Source organism: Protopterus annectens, chromosome 1.part0, assembly GCF_019279795.1.
Source record: "Protopterus annectens isolate FY-2018-M chromosome 1.part0, PAN1.0, whole genome shotgun sequence".
Classification (NCBI taxonomy): Eukaryota; Metazoa; Chordata; order Ceratodontiformes; family Protopteridae; genus Protopterus; species Protopterus annectens.
In genome coordinates, this window is record NC_056725.1 from 1,361,335,680 (window position 1) to 1,361,356,892 (window position 21,213).

Here is a 21,213-nt window from a genome sequence, read left to right on the forward strand (position 1 = left end):
TTAGCTTTGGAGAAGTTTTTCATGATTGTTACCTTTGCGGGGTTGGGGGTGGGTGGGAGGAATTTGGATTTCCAAGGTGATTAGTTTGTGGTCGGATCTAACCAGTGAGGAGTTGACTATTGGTGTAAAGCAACGGTCTCCCATGTTAGTAATGACCAGGTCAATGATGACTATGACACACTATTAAAGCCACCGTAACATGGATTTGTAGTCAAATACTAGGCTAGCTGCCCTTGTGGGCCATTTTAAGCCTAGCCAGTTTCCCTTTTTGTGCTTGAAATAAACGATCCCATTTGTTTATAGATTGGCTTTACCCATTCCATGGTCGATAATTATATTATTATTACAAGTGAGAATAACTGGGATCATACCACAGATAATATGGTACAGTATCTGCACTACTATTGCATAGGTTTTACTCTTTTTTTTTTTTTACATTGTTACATTGAATGGGCATTGATGCAGCTTGTCAGTGTAGAGCTTTTCGTTCTAATTACAATACACCCATATGCTATGCTGTGTTTATGCAACTATCTTTCTTGAAATTATGTTACTATGCTTCAAGACCTTAGATTTTAAATAGTTGAAGATCTCTCTCTGCATAGGCTCTCCACAGGTGCAGACTTCAAAGTGTTATGCATATTATTTATAACATGTTTAATATTAAAATAACATTCCTTTTTAATATGCAAGTAAAACTACTGGCCATTAATGTAGAACTCAAACTTGTCTAAGTATTTGAATATCTCTCAGAATATTATGGTAGTAGTATGACTGATATTGCTGCTGTAATATTCTGGCATATTTTGGCTTTTTTGTTAATTCTGTTTGTAAGGGGTCTCATTCCTCTTAAAAGGTAGTTTTGGGGAGTTTACCTCCTATACAAACAGAACTAAAAAATCTGTTACTCTTCCCCACTCTCTGTATCATACCTCTCAAGTGTACCTCATTACGAGGAATGCACCTCATTTGGGGTCTTAAAAAGCTCATGTTCCTTGAAGTTCCTCAAAGTTCCACATTGAGTCTGTCACACATTCAGTGTTAGGAATTTTTTTAAAGTGAAATCCATGGTAAATAGAAAGGGGGGTTCAGATTGAGAATGATGGGCCTGAGTTCTTCTCCATGATATGAAATTTGATGGCTAGGGGTGTAAAGGAGGGTTCTGCAGAAGAAGGCAGAAGACAGGAGGACAGAATCCCCATAAAAAGTCACCACCTGACTTTAAACAGATATTTGTTTTGGTTTACATTTATAAGTGAAGCTAACAGCAGAAAACCAGTGTGCAAATATACAACAGTGGACCTTCGGCTAAAAGACCGTGAGATTTAGTATACAACAGCTGATTTTACCTAAAAAATGTGATGAAAGAGAGCACATAATACATATTAAAAATGCAACACCCGTCCCTGCGTTCGTCAAAAAAAAAAAAAAAAAAAAAACACAACGTCCCCTTCACTGACCACGTTTGTTTATTTAAAGTCCAGACGTGTGGGTATCAGCTGATAAAAGCGTGATAGTGTTTTGCAGCTGAATGTCAGCTTAGTATTAAGCCAGTAAAACTAAATGACTTGTTTTCCCTCTCTCTCAAGGAATTAATTGATGGTGTTTCGATTACGGAGATGTATATTTCTGTGCAAGTTGAAGACGAATTAAAACTCTACTTACTTGTTTAACAGCGAGCTCGGCAAGTTTACAAACTGTGTGGTACGTACTCCTCAGCACTGTAACAGTTCCATTACAGATTATGGCCACCCAATTCTGACTAAACCTCCTTTGAGAAAATGGATACTATCTCCCTAACGTGTACAACGGCCGCTAACCTCTTATTATAATCAAAACATTTACCTACATCTCTTGCATTCTTTACATCATTCAGAAAACCAGCTTCGGAAAAAAAAAAAATAAATAAATAAAATATACACGCACGCGCCTTTCCTCAGTTGGTTTCCTGGCTCTCAGTTATGCGCGCTCCATAACTGTTAGAAGCGCGTTCCTTCAACCTTCGTTCTCCTCCACCCTCAGAAAAGCATCCACGGCATCTTTCTCTTAACAGAGGGAGAGGCTCAGCTTTGAAAGCATAGACTGGCCACAAAAACATAAAAGAAGAGCGGCAAGTTAAACAGGCAGGGTCAAGTACTCACCATTCCAGGTAACAACACAGGGGGTGCCGAGTGACCGAAGAGAAGATGGAAGGTGGTGCATATGGAGCTGGAAAAGCAGGGGGTGCTTTTGATCCCCAGACCTTTGTAAGGCAACCGCACACCATCCTTCGTTTTGTGTCTTGGGTAAGTGTTATTTAACTCTTTTTATTTGGTATGTTTATTTAAAGGATGAAACACTATTTGCAAAAAAAAACTTGGGTGACACCCATTATTTATAACATTAAATTACGTATAGCGTGTAATAGTAAAATGTGAAAGACGAATGATGGTGGTGCTAGAGGGATGCAGAGCAATGTCACCTCTAACAGATGCATCCCCAAGGTAGCAACCTTTTTTATTCAGTAGCTGAGCTTTCTATACGGTGATTCCCTACCCCCATGTAATATTAATTACTACGGTGGTAATAAGCTATATATGTGATTTAACCAAATAGTATAGAAAGAAGAAAATTATTTCAGTGATTTGAATAAATAAACCGACCTCCCCTCAATGAAGTGTGTACTTTGTAGAGCTAGTATATAATTTCATTTTTTTCCGGCTGCGTTTCTTTCTTTTTATTTTATCTCCATATCCTAGGGTATTTGGGTTATGATAGATCTTGTGATTTGCCTTTGTGACTCCCGGCTTTATAGAAGCCTGCTGTAGGAGTGAGTAAATGTGTGTTTGTGTTTATAAAGAAGGTCACGAGATTATGTTAGGCTGATAGGAGAGTGCACAAAGGAAGAGGAAAGGATTAAACTATATAGAAGAAAAGCCTGAGGCTGTTAGGATTGCTCCTTTGCTGTTTGATTGTAAGAAGGAAAGGAAAGGAACCAACAAAAAGGCTGCCGTTGCGCTTGCCTGTTTTACCACTAAGCTGAGTATTCTACTAATGATCTAAGCTTAAAAAATCAGGTAGCTTGTTTCTGTTCCTCTAACATACTCAGGTATGCGATTGCGAATAGTTAACGGTGGTATGGTTTTCCTTGCTTACATCTATTTCTCTTCCAGTGTTGGGATGGAAGAAAATAAAACTGCAGTAATGATCTTGTGAGTTAGTTGCATACTGTGGACAATATTTTTGGCTGTACTCCCCTATGAAGAAGAATACTTCTATCACCGTAGGATGTGAGCCTTTTTCAGTTGATTGTTGTGAGAATGAGGTAAAATATAAGAGATGTACTGTTTCAGACTTTATGCTAGTCATTTTGCATGCTTAAGACGTTTAGCAGCTAACACATGATTCAGAATTTATCAGAGCTTTCTTTGACATTGAGTAACCCTTGCCTTACATCTGTGAAAATACATGATCTGTTTTTACTTGTTAACTGTCTGGCTTCAGTAATATCTGTCCCATTCCAAAAGCATAGGATTGGGTTGCTACTGGATTAAGGTATTTGATACTATTATCTGTGGTCATTTCATTTCCTTCTTGCTTGTGACCAGGCAACTTTCCATAATTGTAGGATGCCTGCTTTTTCAGCTGATCATCATGAGAGTAATGGAAATGTTAAGAGATGGTACTATGTTTTGTTTTCACACATAATTCCTAGTGACTTTGCATGCTAATTGGACATTTGATAGCTAGCACATGATGCAGAAATTGCCTGAACTGTTCCTGGCTTTAAATAATACCCATGTTATAGATGTGGACTTGCATAATAATCTGTTTTTTATTTATTGCATTGTGGCTTTAATAATTCTTCTGTCATGTCCGTAGCATGGGATTGAGTTAGTTTGTCATTTCTTTTTACGGAGCAGTTCAGTAAAACAAGTTGTTGTTGTGTCTTTCGGCTTTTCCCGGTAGTAAATATTTGAATTCACTGCAATATTTCAGAAGAGAGCAAACATATTCAAGTTGCAGATAGGATTGGTTATATTACATACAAGCATTTCTTTATTGCATATAGCATAACCATCAGCAAAATAGTTAATAAAAATTAAAAAAAAAAAAGATGAGACGATAAAAAAAAAATCTTATTGGGGTATGTGACTAGACTGCTAGACCCATTTTTAAGTCATGGCCATATATATATATATATATATATATATATATATATATATATATCTTAGTTCAACTTCACAAAAATAAATCTTCATATAGGTTCATATAAAAATGTACAATGCAGAAAAGCAGGGTGATTAGATTATACATAATGAGCCATCTGTCAGCTAGCAAAGAAAATTAAGGCTCTGGGCTGATGACAAGCTTCTCTCTGTAGTCAGTGGTATGGGATGTTCGTCGTCTCCCATTGCTGCAGTCCTGACTAATGGGTACTCCGCTGCCCTCCATCGGCCCGAATACCAAAGGGCTAGATCTGGCGTCGGTCATGGCGCCCGAGACTGACGTGGTGTCAGTATAAATGCGCATGACCGACACCATAACTTCAGTCTTTCTTGCCGCATGGTCCTGAGCAGAAGCAGAATTTGCAAGTGCCGTTCGGCGTTCTGGAATTGTCGGTTTTCGAGTTTCAGACCGGAGACCAAGTTGGGCTAAGTACCCCATTGGGGACATTTTATTTTTTGTCTTTTTCTTGTCTCAGTATTGTCGGATGTCAGAAAAAGTTAATAACTGTATTTCTTGTGGGAAACAGATTCCTCATAGGGATTACCATTCACTCTGCATTCCTTGTTTAGGGCCTGAGCACGACGTTGTTGGGTGTCGCTTTTGTGCTACTTTTAATAAGCGTACTATTAAACGTCAGTTGGACTGTGCTTGGCTGGTGTTTGGTAAACGTTGTAATTACAACATGCCGTCGGATTCTCCGACGACTGGCTCTTCTAAGAAGCGCAAAGAAAAGTCTTTGCGGTCCAAGCAGGATGAGGCGTCCGCTCCGGACGTCAGTCCTGTAGAACCACTGGCTGCTTCAGTGGCTCTTTCTGACAGTGTGCCTGAGTGTCAAGGGGAGCCTTTGTTACTACAGGGGGTGGCTTCTCCTTTGTTAGGCCAGGTTGAGGGTGCTCCTCTGTTGTCTGTGGCTCCCTCCCCTCGTAGGGTGGTTAAGCCTCCTCCTTCTCTAGGCAGAGGCCATTCTAAGTCTAAATCTGCCCCTGCGGGTGCTTTTCCCCAGGGTCCAGCTCCCAGGAAGCACATGTTGAAGATGGCTGAAGATTTGATTACTTTAATTAGGGGTTCCATGCCTCCCCCTCAGAAGAGGCCCAGGGTAGAGACAGAGTTGGAGGGTTTGGTTCAGTCTTTCATTGAGTCAGATTCCTCTGTGGAAGACCTTCAGGATTTCCCTCCCTATTCTGATTCGGAAGCTGAGGATGCTTCTCCCTCTGCGTCCCCTCCAGAAGATTTTTCTTTCTCTGAAACCTTGCATTCCATGAGGGAACATTTCAAATGGGAGGGCCAGGATTATTCTGATTCTCGTAAAAGGCTGAGAGAATTTTTGTTTTTGCCTCAGCACAGGCCCTTGGCTATTCCTCCTGTACTGGATGTTGTTCAGGATGTGTTTTCTGAGGCTGCCCTTAACCCAGATTCTCTGCCTCCTGCCCCTGTTAAACCAGATAGATACTACAGGGTTCGGAAGCTCACAAGTACTTGTTTAAGAGCCCTAGAGCTGATCCTGAAACTATTTCTCAAGGCCCCAAGGGCGTTAAGGCCTCTGTGGTTAAGAATCCAGTTCCTCTGGACAAAGATGCTAGGGCCCTGGATAGGTGGGGTAAAAAACTGTATACCTCTTCTACTTTGGCTATGAGGGCTTTGAATTGTCAGTTTCATATGCTCAAGTATCAGAATTTTTTGTTAAGTCAATTGAAATGTAAAGTGGATGCTTTAGCTGAAGGTATTGACTGTAAGGAGCTTCAGGAATTTAGTGCATGCTTCAGACCAGGTTGGGAAGCATTCTCTGCAGTGTGGTTTTGATGCTTTACAAGCTTCTTCCAGGGTGGCTGCTACTAGTTCTGTTGTTCGCAGACATGCCTGGCTTAAAGGTCAGTCCTTGTCGGAGCATGTTAAAGCTCGTATTATGGATGCTCCTTTGAAGTCTGATGTTCTTTTTGGCCCTCCTGTGGAATTAGTTTTGAAAAAAATGGAGGAAAAAGCTAAATCTATGCAGACGGTTAAGGAATTTTTACAGGTTCAGCCTCCTAAGTTCAATAGGAATTGGCCTGCTAAGGGATGGTCTTTTCCCTCTTCGGATTTTCATTCCAGAGGCAAGTCGAGGCGTGGTAGAGGTAGGGCTTCCTTTCAGGGCCCTGTTACTTCTAGGTCTTTGAGTTCCTCTACCCCTTCTGCTGGGGAGGGCAAGGGTCAGTCCTTTCGGAAGCAGACCCAATGACCTGTGTCTTCGGCTGCCGGACTCTGCTTTGCTGGCAGCTCCTCTGGGGAAAACTGGGACTTTTCAACGGGAATTGGCATTTGGTTACCCAGGACAAATGGGTGTTGGACATTGTAACTCGAGGCTACAAATTTTATTTTCACACTTTCCCGCCTTTCAACGGTATGCCGGATGTGCCTCATCAGCAAAAATTGGAAGCACAGGCACAGGTTTCTTCTCTGCTCCAGTTGGGAGCAATACAGGAAGTTCCTTCTGCGGAAAGGGGCACAGGGTTTTATTCCGTCTTTTCTTAGTGCCAAAGAAGGGAAATACTTGGAGGCCCATTCTGGATTTATCCATTCTAAACACCTTTCTAGAAATTCCGAAATTCAAGATGTTAACACTGCAACAGCTGTTGCCTATGCTGGGCAGGGATCACTGGATGGTGACTTTGGATCTCAAGGAGGCCTATCTCCACATTCCTATCAGGCCCAGTTGCAGGAAATTCCTGAGGTTTCGGACTGGGAATTTGCATTATCAGTTCTCTGCATTGCCCTTTGGCTTGTCTACTGCCCAGGGTATTCACGAAAGTCCTGGCTCCAGTAATAGCTTTTCTCAGACTACGGGGAATTCAGATTTATCCTTATCTGGACGATTGTTTGATACTGGCTCAAGACAAGCATGAACTACTTCGACATCTGCAGTGTGTGATGACAGTTTTCAGATGCCTGGGGTATTCTGTGAACGAAATAAAGTCCAGTCTAGTACCCTCACGAGAGATGTGTTTTCTGGGTGTGAGTCTGAATACAGCGACTCAGATGGCATTTCTTACCCCGGACAAACAAAGAAATCTTCACCAGTACTTCCTACAGCTATCAGTCCTGTCCAGGCTGACTGCAAGGACAGTCCTTCAAGCCTTGGGGTTCATGGCATCTTGCATTCTAGTACTTCCCAATGCCAAACTGCATATGAGGAAGCTACAATGGTATCTCAAAAGCGTTTGGACTCAACACAGCCACGATTTGGACACTGTCATTCGGATTCTTCCTTGCATCCAGAAGGAATTTGTGTGGTGGGCTCAGGAATGTCACCTAAACAAGGGACTCTCTGTGACCCAACCAGAGGCAAGTCAGATATTAACGACAGACGCCTCGGAGTCAGCCTGGGGTGCTCATTTCAAAGGAAAATGGATTCAAGACCTTTGGCCCCGGAGTTGCTTCACTTGCATATGAATATGAAGGAGATGCTGGCAGTTCAATTTGCCTTAAAAGCATTCAAGGATCTGCTTCGCCCGGGACTAGTGTTGATTCGAACAGACAACACAACTGTCATGTGGTACATCAACAAGCAGGGGGGAACTCATTCTTACCCTCTTTGCAGACAAGCAATGCTGTTATGGGAAACTGCTTTGGATCTGCACATCACTCTTCGAGCACAGTTTCTGCCAGGGGAACAAAATTCATTAGCAGATGTTCTGAGCAGACAAATGGTGGATCCTCACGAATGGAAGTTGGATCCTCAGGTGTTTCGTCAGTTGACCATGGCTTGGGGAACTCCAGACATAGATCTGTTCGCTTCTCCTCTGAATTTCCAACTACCTCTGTTTTGCACAAGGCTGTTTCATCCGAAAGCCTGGAAAATAGATGCACTATCCTTCAGTTGGAGCAACCTTCACGTGTATGCCTTTCCTCCTCTGCCTCTTCTTCCAAAAGTCCTGTTGAAAGTCAGGAGGGACAAACCGTGCATGATCCTTATAGCACCGGATTGGCCTCGTCAGCATTGGTACCCTCTGTTGAGGAGTTTAATTCAGGGGCCCCTTGGCCATTACCACGGATTCCTCACTTATTGTCTCAAGAAAACAATCATTTTCTCAATGTCAGGGTGCGATCCCTACACCTGACAGCCTGGCACATTCAGTTTTAGAGAATGAGGGCCTTCAGCTCCCTCAACAAGTTTTGGATGTTCTTTTGGAAGCCAGGCGTCCTAGTACTCAAAGTTTATGCTGATAAATGGAAGAGATTTTTTCTTTGGAGTTCAGCTAAAGGCTTTGATGTCACATTGCCTGATTTGAGTTGTACATTGCAATATTTGACTATGTTATTGGACAAGGGTTTGTCTTTCTCTTCTATTAAAGTGCATGCTGCAGCTATTTCTGCTCACTATGATGGTGACCCTCCTTTATTTTCACATCCATTGCTTAAACAGTTTCTTAGAGGGGCAAAGAATATAAGACCCCCACGGAGGGCTCCTACTCCTACTTGGGATCTTAATTTTGTTTTGGAGAAGCTGACTCTGCCTCCTTTTGAACCTGCAGCTACGGCTGACTTGAAGTTGTTGTCTTGGAAGACTGCTTTTTTGTTGGCTGTTACTTCTGCTAGAAGGGTATCTGAATTACAGGCTCTCATGGCAGTGGAACCTTTTCTGATTTTTCACAGGGACAGAGTTTCCTTGTGTACTAATCCTACTTTTCTGCCTAAAGTGGTTTCTAATGTGGCATTGAACCAGTCTATACATTTGCCTACTTTTTATGCTAACCCCCAAACTGAAGGGGAAAAAGTTTTGCATTCTTTGGATGTACATAGGCAGTTACGATATTATTTGTTCAGAACCAAAGAGTTCAGAAGTTCTCATCAGTTGTTTGTTTCGTTTGCTGTGACTTCCGTGGAAAAGCTGTCTCGAAACAAACTATTTCCAAGTGGATTGGCCATTGTATTGCTTTTGTTATTCTCATCATGGTGAAGAAGTTCCAGTTGGGATCAGGCCTCATTCTACTAGGGCTACGGCCACATCTACTGCTTTTTAAGAGGGGTAGCTACTAAAGACATTCTAGAGGCAGCTACCTGGAGTTCTGTACATACCTTTACAAAGCATTATCATTTGCCTCTTTATTCTAAGTCTAGGGCTGGGTTTGCCACTGCAGTCTTACAGGGCATGTCTGCAGCTCCTCAGGCTATTTAGTTGTCCGACCTCCCTTTTTGTTTTTTCCGTTGCTCTGGGATTCTACCCATTAGTCAGGACTGCAGCAATGGGAGACGACGAACATAGTACAGTTTTGTACCTACCATAAATGTAGATGTTCGAGGATCTCCATTGCTGAAGTCCAATTTTCCCTCCCTCCTTCCCCCTTTTTCTTTTTAGATTGGGGTTTTTGGGTGGTGTTTTTTTTTTTTTGCATTCTGACATCTGGGGCAAGAAAGACTAAAGTTATGGTGTCGGTCATGCGCATTTATACTGACACCACGTCAGTCTCGGGCGCCATGACCGACGCCAGATCTAGCCCTTTGGTATTCGGGCCGATGGAGGGCAGCGGAGTACCCATTAGTCAGGACTGCAGCAATGGAGATCCTCGAACATCTACATTTATGGTAGGTACAAAACTGTACTTTTTGCTTCCTTCTACCACTATTTTTCTACCGTGTTTCTCTTAAGTATGTAATTTCAGTAGATAATATTCCTGGCAACCCTTCAAAAGAGACATTTGTGACCAGTGGCCTTATTCAGTTAACAAATGTATAAAATTAAACATGTACTTTAAACATGTAAAATTAAATAGTACATTGGATGAGTGTAAATTAATTGAAAAGACAAATGACTTAAAAACATAAAAACACATTAAAAACTGAGGATGAGGTGAGCACAAAAAAGTTTGTGTTGATTATATCGGAGTTATTTATCTGTACATAAGCAAGTGCTCTCTTTAGTGAGAACCTCCGTGTTGGATTTCATGAAATGAGGTACATTTGTGCATTTCCTAATTTTACTAACAAGGGAATTCCAGCACATAGGACCTAGAACTGAAAAAAAAGCTTTAAAAGAGCAGTGGATTGACCAAAAAGATATGTCCATATTATTTGTAGATTGATTTAATGGGTCTGAAGGATCTAGTGACAGATTTCAGCCTTAGTGTACTGCAAAAAAACTAAATGGCCCACGTTTAATGTTTAGAAAATTGACGCACACATGAACAGGTTATACATTTGTCAGTAATGGAAACAAATGTGCCTCAGAGAGTCGTAGTGATATCTACTCCATGGAGCACCTATTAAAATTTGGTAGATTTCATTCTCTCTTCTTTGCATTTTATCTAGTATGTTGACAGCTCTATCTGCAAACATTGGCAAGGCTTAGGGAGAATTGCACATTTAGCTATTGTTGCCCTAAACTCTTATGGGTAATCCCTGTATTCTGCAGCAAGCAGGCAGACAAGCCAAAGCTTTGCAATATTCCAAGGGTTTGGCAGTATTCATTTTCAGACTAGAGCAGTCAAACTACTACTTTGGAACAGATAATACTTGGGTCTTTATGGGATGCCTAGAGTAGCACATCATCGGTGTGTTGCAGATCCCATGCAGTTTACTGAGGCACATTGGAAGTCCATTAAAGAAAAGAGAGGAGAGAAGGGGATCAAGTACAGGATCCTGTGGTACTTTAATCACTGATTTTATAAGAAGGAATGTGAACGGTCAACAATAATTTGAAATCATCTGTGTTTAAATGAACTTTTGAACTATTTAAGTTTCATATTCTTAATACCATTCAAGTAAAATTCACTGAACACCCTATTATGGTTTGCAGAATCAAGATTCTTAATGATATCTAGAAATATGGCTTCTGTTGGTCCACCTTTGTCTGTGATGCAAAGCAGGTTATCCATTGAGGATAATAGGGCTGTAAATGTACCATGGTCTGTCTTAAAGCCTGGTTACTTACCACTCAGTAGTCCGTACTAATTAGGTGATCTGCAGGATTTTATTCTTTTCCAGAATTTTTGATAGTAGCGAAAGAAGGAATATAGTCCTGAAATATTTTTCTCCATTCTTGAGACCTTGTCTTCCAGAGGTGGGAACTGCCAGATTTATTTAAGGAAGGCACTAATAGTACTGCAAGGAATGTACCACAGACCTTAAGAAAAGTACCAGCTCCATATGGTGCATATTATGGGATTTCTCAAAGCAATTTGTTGATTATGGAAGGAGGCTCTTGCACATCCAGACTCTCTTACATGCACACGCTTGCTGTCTCTCTCTCTCTCACACACACACACACACACACACACACACACACACACACACACACACACACACACACACACATGTGCTCGTTGTCACACACACAAACACATGTTCTCTCTCTCTCTGTCTCTCACACACACATGCTTGTTCTCTCACAGATGCTTGTGTTCACACACACACGCTCACGCTCTCACACACATGCTTGCTCCCCCACTTACTCGCTCACACTTGCTTGCTCATTCACACTGTCGCTCGCTGACACACTCACGCTTTCTCATTCTCTCACTTGCTCACACTCACCCACACTCTCCTGTCGCTCATTCACATACTCATATTTGCTCACTCAAGCTCACTCAGTCGTTCATTCACACACATACACACTCTCTCTCTCTCTCTCTCTCACACACACACTGCTAATCATATCCCTTTACCTAGCCTGTACTGTAATCCTAATGACAAAGACTTGCGCACACACACCACACATGCTATGTCCTAGACCTTACTCTAAATGTAACCTGCACACACTCCCGTCCCAGTCCTATTTACCTGACTGGAAGATATTCAGATGTCCTCCATTTGAATAGCACCACAATTGACAATGCCCACCAAGCACAGAGTGAAACAAATTGCTGTTTGAAATGTAAAATCAGGGTCAGATAGTTGAGAAAATTAGAATAGCTGTTTATCACCTTTCTGGCTAACAAGGTGGGAGCCCATCTAAAGAAACAAATTATTATTAGCTGGGTTGCTGGTTGCAGGAGATTTTGGGATCTGCAAGGCCCCATTTCACATCAGTGTCAGTGTCGCTTTCTATGTTTTTTCAGAGGACTGTCCTACTGCTGTTTATGAATCAGCAGCATGGTCAAAAGTCCAGAATTGCACTTTTTTTTTATAAAATGGACTCTGGGTCTGAAGTCAAGACCAGTGGCATTTTATTGTGGCAGTTGTTTTTGTGGATATATGGTGGATTTTTTTTCTGCATTCTGCATGCATAGTGTTCTCCTCTTCTCTCCCCCCCCCCCCAACTAGACATTGTGATGATAGAGGCTGTGAGATTCAGTTTTCTGAGTAGTTCATATTATTCCTGTCTTCAGTGGCTGTCCTTTCTCCATCCCCACTGTATTTGTCTTGGTACTGTGTTAGAGAGAAGGTCTGTTATTCTAATGGTACACAGCCTTGCTTAGTCACTGTGATCATGTAATTGATTAGGCTGTTGGTAGAAAAAAGGCCCTAATTACAGATGTAGAATGGATGACTTGTGAATGAGTTGCTGAATGGTGATTGAAACCCTTGCAGCCTAGTTGACCTGTATTTGGCCATCCTATTGGTAAAGTGGCTTAGCATTACACCTAGAAATGACAAGAAAATAAAACATGATGGCTGTAGTATTTTGAACAGTATATTAATCTGCTCTCATAACGAAACAGCCATTTTGGATGTATTATTGTTTCTAGGTTTCATCCACAGTGGCAGCATGTTATACTTCCCAGAGAGGGGTAACTTCTGTATATAACACTGTACTGTGGAAGTCCTAGATACTGACTTGTAACTTTTGTTGGTAGAATATTCTGGGGGAGGGGATCCTAATTGACAATTGCTTAAGTGATCAGTGACTGTAAGCCCAATGTGGAAGAGTTGTCTTTGTACATTGTCTTGGTCAGCAAATCCTCACCATTAGGCTGCATCTCCTTACTGTTCTTGGAAGAAGTAATGCCAACTGACCTTTCATGAGGTGGGCTGTCTTAAGTCAGCCAGACCCTGAAGACTGGAGCAATTCAATCATCTGCCTTTATGGTAACTGTCTCCTACAAATGAATAATGTGTAAGAGTAGTGAAATAATATTTCTACATACAGGGAATGCATTTTAAGGATATCAAAGCTTCCCTTAAGCCATGATGGATAGCTAGATTTTTTTTAAACACCTTTATTGAATTGTCACTTGTGACATAGACAATTTTATGTTTATACAAAAGTAATTAAACTGTATTAACAAATTAACATTAACAAACATTATACTTCAGATATATTGTTATGCATCATATAACCTAAGCAACATTACATAAATTATTCATTTCCTGCCCCTTTTTTAAACAAGAACCATCTTTATTAAACCATCACTTATGACATAAGCAATCATTCCAGTGGCGGATCCAGGAATCTGTAGAAGGGGGGGGGGTGCAGTCTGCAATATAGGCCATGTGAGGAGGGGATGCTGGGGGTAAGAGGTTGTTGAACGATCATCTTGAGATGCTCTGACAGCATGTGTGGAAAGGACAGTTTGTATTGAGATAGACTTGTGTGCCCTTTCTTGCTATTACTTCATCCATAGCTGACAGTGCTGTGCTTCATACCCCTTCAGTGATAGCCCTTTTAATGTCACAGCTGGTGGCATCCTGCCATCTCGAGATCACATTGTGGGCAGTGGTGTCATACTCCCATCAGACTAGTGTCAGTGATGCCATCCTTCCATCACTATGAGCATGTGCACTCAAACCCTTCACCCTACACCTCCTACCTGGATTATATACTTTTGGTGCAGTCGCATATGGTAGAACCATAGCTCTTAACTGTCCCTGATTTTGACTCAAATTTTAGCTCTGTCCCTCTTAATCCCTCCTACAGCTGTTGACTTTTGAAGAAAAAGTGGTGAGTCACACTTAAGAAATAATGGCAATAATTAGAGTTTTAGATTTCTGGACATTAATTCATATTCACTTTTTCTGTCCATGTCTGTAGTTAATAGTACTAATATTTTACAAGTGTCCCTGATATTTCTGAATTTTGTCCCCAATTCTGTTGAGATTTGCCCCTGATTGGTTTAGAGCTACGGGCAGAATTATAGTGAGAAACTCCATTCTTCCAAAAAACCAGCAACTGCTGTTCATTTCATTTCTCTCCAGATTGTAACCTAATGCCCAGAGACGCAATATAATCTGGGTCAGTGGCACTGCAAAAAGCAGTGTATACAGAAACTGCTCATTAGCTTCATTAGACTGCAAGTCCCCCCACCCACCCACACACACACGCAAACGCACTATTTTGGAAGCCCTGATATTCTGGAATTAGCTGCCTGGATTAAGCAGCCTTCCTTTTTGAAGTGAATGATTGCATATTCAGCCTCTGGCACTTGGTAATTCAGTGTGGATTTTCTTTGCCCCTTGTAGCCCATGACTCAAGTGCCAAACGTGTCTGCATAATGCATCTGCTTGAGACTATATATATAGAGAGAGAGAGAGAGAGAGAGACACTGTAGATGTTCGCTTCAGTTGCTAAGTATGCACGTGGAACCATGCTGTGTATCCAAGAAATTTACAGTAATGATAAAATGTATGCCAGACCTGAATCTAAATGTAGAACAGTGGATCATGGATTGTTATTCTGATGGATTGGAATGCCAGTTCTTTAGCAAATAAAAGGATGTGGAGAATAGATACAATCATACAAATGATCCAACCTTTTATGGGCCTGTGATCATACTGTGTTTATTCTGCCCAGCACCCACAATTAGGTGCATTGATGGCACAAACTCTTTCAAGGCTAGCCTTAGTTGTTGCAGTTGCTGCTGGTAGAGTTGAATGTGATCAAGTGCCAGAGGCTGAATGTGCAGTGTGTATTTTCTCTGCTCCTTGTAACCCATGAATCAAGTGCTAGAAGCATACCTCTCAACTGTACAGATTTTTGCAAAATGTCCAGATTTTTGCCTCGTATTTTTGGTCCGCTTTTCATAAAATTATGCTTTTCTGGTAAATTAGTGGAAATCATTAAAGACTGAAGTTAGAAAATAATGACAGGCAGTTCAGTTTCAGACTTCATACCCTTCAGAAAATTTATGCTAATACACAGCCTGTTATTCTATGAACTTTCTAAGTTTGTAAGAGCAGTATGTAAAAATTGTTCCTATTTTTGGGCCTTTGCCCCACTTTTATTTATGGCTTTGTCCAGATTTCTTGGTCTAAGAGGTTGAGAGGTATGAACGTGTCTGCATAATGCATCTACTTGAGACTATAGAGAGAAAGACACTGCAGGTGTTCGCTTCAGTATGCCATTACTTGCTCCACTTGATTAAAACTCATGTGTGAATATAAATTCCCTTTAACATGGGGACACTTTCATTGTACATTTCATGTTTGACATGTACATCAGCTTCAGTGTTCTTACTGCACTATACTAACTTGCTAACATCTTTACTACAATTATTTGCTTGTTCTCTATAGCCTTCATTTGACTGTTTCTCCAGTTGCCATTTCTTATATGGCAAAGTTCACCAAATGCAAAACATTGTGAAGCCTCACATATATGTATCTCGACCAATAACTGTATCAGACTGGAATCTATTTTGGATTTGTGCATTCATGCGCAGCAGCAGGATATATTTTGATTATGCTGTCAGTTTGCACTAACCAAAACCATTATTGCTATGACCCATTACTCTTTCACATTGCTTTTTTCGCACTACGGTTCTGCCAGTATGTTTCACACACTGCAGATCTGGTACTGTCCCCAATTCCTGAAGGTCACTGAGGCAGTCTTTAGTAACCTTAGTGCACTGTACAGTGTAGTCAGGTAACACAGTCAAGTGAAGTCTTTGCTGTATGTATTCATCTTTATATTACATGAGGAACCTCCGCTGATCAAATAAATTGATCAAAATACCAAACAAGTATCATTTGGGAATTTTTTTCTTAGGCAAGCATACAGAAAATTATCTAAAATATAAATTAAATCAATTCAATACATAATAAAGCAGAAACATATCCTCAAATTATGTATAACAAAATATTTTTCTATATTTATTGAACATTTGTTTACCCGGAAACTCTGACCGACACAGAGCCTATTTTCAGTACAGGCCCAGGGAGAAATGCATGTCTTTGGAAAATTAATGGCATACAGCAAACATTGTAGAAGTACAAATCTGAATACTTAAAATACACCTACAAAATAACTCTGTGAAAACAGACCTTATGTAGCATTTCCAATTGTACACCAAAGTTATGCTATTACCCATGTGATATTATAGGAAATTAATTTCCTATGATTGAAAATTATACCACAAGCAATTAAAAAGACTATGCAACATTTTGTGTATATAAGTAGGAAATATTCTAAGGCAAACAGCTGTGGAAAAGGTACAGAAATGCCTGGGCGACTTCAGCTGGGAATAGGCACGACTATACTTGATGCAAATAACCCCGAGGTGAAAATCGTAAAGGAAATAGCGCTACCGCATTTGAAAATACGGAAAGAGAAAAAACGGGACTTCAATAGCTACAAATGCATTTTTAGATACCGAGAGTAACATTTAAGTTTACATAAATGCTAACAGTGTAGAAAAGTGGGTTTTGTATTAGAACATTACCCCACCAGATGCACAGTAGCAAGGACCATCCAAACCCTGCCAAGCACTCTGTGCATAATGTTTACTTTTAGAAGTGCTTTGAATAAACATCGGAAGACCATCGTCAGAAGAATCAGTATGCTAAACATTGCAATTATTTCAGCACAAAGCCTCTTCTCCCTTATATATTAAATCTTAGACTAATTTACCCAGTAAAAATCAGTTGCATGTTGATTTTTCATCCCTTTGATTTGAGGTGAGTTGCTTTTGTTATAATTACAGTGAATTTATGTATGTTTATTTCATACGAATTTTTAAATGAAAGAAATACTGTTAAATGCATTTTTCCTGCTTTGTGATATTTCACGAGGTAACATGATAATTTCTTAAGATCAGGTGTTTGTCTTTTTAGTTGGTTTATAAATTAACTTATACAGGATGGACTTGACAGTAGTTCGGTGTTGACATTTGAAATGCTTTTGTTTCTTTTCTGAATGTCGCAATTAACACCTGCTAGTTTTTCAGGATCCCTGTTGTGCACACAAAGTATCCTAGGGCTTTATGCCTGAGTTTGCACAGAGAGGTTTGGTATTTCCTTTCTTCTTTCTGCTTTTCCCGGTTAGGGGTCACCACAGCGGATCACCTGTCCATTCATAGGTAGGTACTAGGCTATCGGCCCTGGGGCCTGTACAAGCCCAGCCAAAAAGGTACCCTGGCTTTTGCCACCCAAGAAAATTGTTTTCCTGTGCCACTGTCAAGCAGAGCCACAGAGGTGATTCCCCCGGGGTGAATTTCCTATTTCCCATCCAGTCGTCAAGATTTTTCTTGAAGAGTGCTAATGAGGAGCTTTGTTTGATATAGATAATATATATAATATAAATAGGTAGTTTATTCCAGAGTATGGGAAGTCTCTGGGACAGGAATCTATCCCTCCGACATGTTTTGTTTATTGTGGTGACAAGGTTTAGGTCCCTAGAGCGTGTAGCTCAGAGGGATTGGGATTTCTTTAAGTGGAGCATGTCCAACAGCTCTGGGTTTGACATAACTTTGTATGTTAGGCAGAGATCACCTCTGAGTAGGCAATATGCGATGAAGTAAAGCTGGAGTTTTTTGAGATGGTCTGTGTAGGGCATTTGTTTGAGGTTGGTAATCCTCTTTGTGAGGTATTTCTGCGGCCTTTCCACTTGTTGTAGATGTCTTGTGAGGTACATACCAAAAGGGGCGCTGTACTCTATAATGGATCTAATGAGTGATGAGTAGAGGGGAATAATGACCTCTTTTTTTCTGGATGAGAACCCTTTTGTGACGAGGTGTGCCACATAGAAGGATTTCCTGACTACTGTGGTGATGTGATTATCAAAGGAGAGACTACTGTCCACCCGTGTCCCAAGGTCTCTTATCACACTTTCTATACGACCGCCTAGACTACTGTCCACCTGTGTCCCAAGGTCTCTTATCACACTGTAAGTGTTAAGTATACTACTGCCTATGTTGTAGTTCATGGGTACAGAGTTTTTACCAAAGGGGATGACTATGCACTTTTTGGCATTGAGCTTGAGGCCATGGCTTTGACACCAGGCATCTGTCTCAGTGAGGCCCTTTTGTAGGATGTCCACATCGTTAGGAGTTTCGATTATGGCTCCTAGTTTCCAGTCATCTGTGAACTTTATTAGCCAAAGACCTTCCGTGTTGGCCTGTACTTCAGAGAAGTAGATACCAAACAGGAGAGGACCCAGGACTGAACCCTGTGGTACTCCACTTGTCACTGGTCTGAAGTCAGATTTGGAGTCTGCTACTTTCACAGTGTGGGTTCTGTCAGTGAGCCAGTTGGCAACCCATCTTGTGACATAGGGATTTATACCTAATTTAGTGAGTTTATCTATAATTCTAGAGTGGGAGATGGTGTCAAAAGCCTTGGCAAGATCTAGATAGGCTGTGTGAACCACCTTACCCTTGTCTACGGCTTGGGTGACTGCTTCAAAGAAGTCTATCGGGTTTAGGAGACATGATCTGCCTTTTACAAACCCGAACTGGGTGGGGTCCAGAGTTTGGATATTACCAATGTCTTTGTTTATAAGTTCCAAGGCCTTGCAGACCAGGCTCATCAGGATAATGGGGCGGTAGTTCCCGGAGTCTGTGGTGGCTCCCCCCTTGTGGTGTGGGATAACCGTCATTGTGCACCATTCAGCAGGCACAAAGCCTGAGGTGAGGCTATGACTGAACATGGTACTTAGTTGGGGTGCCAGTTCGTTCTGTAGTTCGTGTAGAACGCAGCCTGGGATGTTGTCTGGTCCTATGGATGCTGTGTTCTTGGCTTTGGAGAGTGTGGTTTTTACTTGTGCAGCCGTGATTACAGGAGCTTCGCATTCTTCCGGTATAGAGATGGGCTCTTTAGGGGGTGAGAGGGGGGTAAAGTTAGCACAGAACCTATCTGCCAGGATGTTGGCAATATCAGTTGGGTCTGTATATTTAGTGCCATTGTGCAGTAACTCAGAGCAGATCTGATTGTTGCCATTGAGATTCTTGACATAGCTACAGAATGCTTTGTGGTTGCCTTTAGAATCAGTGGCGATTTTGTTTTTGTAACTAGCTTTGGAGGATTTTATCAGGGATCACAGCTTCTTACTGAGGTTGACAAGGGAGCTCCTCCATTCATGGGATTTTACTCTCTTTTGCAACAGTTTCTTCCTTCTGTTGTACAGTTTGTTTATGGCAGGGGACCACCAGATTGGCTTCCTTTTTTTGGAGGATAGCGTCTTGGTTTTGTTTGGGATAGCATGATCCATGCACTCAAGTATGTGCTTATAAAGTGCAATTGTGTAGGATTCAGTAGTTGTAACTGTATTATCCATCTGCATGGGTGTCATGAAGTTCACCACTTCTGTCTTAAGAAGCATGAAGTTGGCTTTGGTGAAAATTTTTACCATGGTTTCCTTAATGGGGGGTGGGGGCAGGATGTGGATATCTAGGGTAATTAGCTTATGGTCGGATCGGACCAATGAGGCGTTGACTTCAGGTGTGGAACACCGGTCACTCGTGTTGGTAATGACTAGATCTAGGATATTGTTGCCCCTGGTGGGGGTGTGGATAAGTTGATCCAGGGCATTGGAGTTTATGAATTCCAGAAAGTGTTGAGCGAAGGAGTTGGTACATGAGCAGTTTTCCCAGTTAATGGTGGGGTAGTTGAAAGCGCCCATTATTAGGGTGTGTATTTGAACCCTAATATTTTCCAGTACATCAAGAAAAGAGGAGTGGGAATCCTGGGGCATGGTGGGTGATCTGTAGCAAGCTACAATTTAGATTGCAGTTTTGCCCAGAGTTAGTTGCACTTGGATAACCTCGGCTGCATTATGCTGAGCATACTAGCCTGGAGGTGTGGATATCCTTAATGAATATGGACTCACCTCCGCCTTTGGTGTTCCGGTCCAGGTTACATGGCCGAAAAGTGTGGAATGAGTTATAGCCTGGTAGTGCAGGGGTGCTGTCTGGAGCCTTGAACCACGTCTCAGTCACTGCACAGATATCGATGTTCTCCATTTTATGGAGTGCCTTGAGTGAGTGCATTTTGCGATTTAGACATCTAGCATTGAGTAGCATCATCCTCACTTTTTGCTTGCCTGTTCCTGTTATGGTGGTGAATTTGTCATTTGGCAGTGGAGTTTTATGGTGTCTAGTTGCCAGGGAAAAACTTAAAACTTCCTGGATGCGGTGCACTGCTGACTGTGGGGTAACCACTGTATATGGCATGTCAGATATTGCGATTGGATAACAAAGGTTTTATGGAAAAAAGAGTGGATAACTTTACTAATTTTTTTGACCAATTGCTTGTTTTAATGTAATGTTTAATCTTGTTTAATAGTCTGTGCGTGTTGGGGAGGGGGATTACCTTTTGAAATAACCCTGTAAGACTGAGCACATGTATCATTTTTGCTGTACTTTTTAAGTTCCTTATTAAAAATGAAATCGACTTGTTAATATTTTGTTTAAAAATTCACTTGTAAAATAATATTCTGCTTAACACTCTGGTTGTTTAGTTTGTATGGAGAGCAGCCATGTGAAGTGGGGGGTGCAGGGGGGCTTCCCCCTGCAAAAGCACTTACTGCACAAAATTATAATTAAAGATACCATAAAAAAAAGCATGAAGCCTCTGTTAAAACGGTCAGAGAATGAATATTCACCATGTCACTGAATAATCTGCATGACTTGTCACTCAGCTGTGTTTTCCAAGCAATGTCACACGGGCTTGCCCTTTCGATCATTTTGATTCCATTCCTGCGCGAGAATCAACAGTGGGGCAATGTTGTAATACAAAACTGAAAAGTGTGTTAGCCTGTCATTGTCCTTTAAGTTCGTTTTGCAGATTTTTTTCTTGACGCCCATCCTTACTGAAATAAGCTCCTCCTGGTCTCCTTGAGTGATTTCTCAGTCACAATAGGAGACGCAATTAGAGGAGACACAC

The 21,213-nt window shown here is 41.3% G+C and overlaps 1 protein-coding gene across 2 annotated transcripts in view; it reads left to right on the plus strand.

The window, feature by feature from the left end:
- Positions 1–1,857: 1,857 nt before the first annotated feature.
- Positions 1,858–21,213, plus strand: part of SYNGR1 (synaptogyrin 1) — a 607,262-nt gene continuing 587,906 nt past the window's right edge. For both annotated transcript variants that reach the window (XM_044066862.1, XM_044066872.1), the window contains exon 1: positions 1,858–2,285. In XM_044066862.1, the coding sequence (XP_043922797.1) occupies positions 2,187–2,285 (99 nt within the window). In that variant the 5' untranslated portion in view covers positions 1,858–2,186. The remainder of the gene's footprint in view (positions 2,286–21,213) is intronic.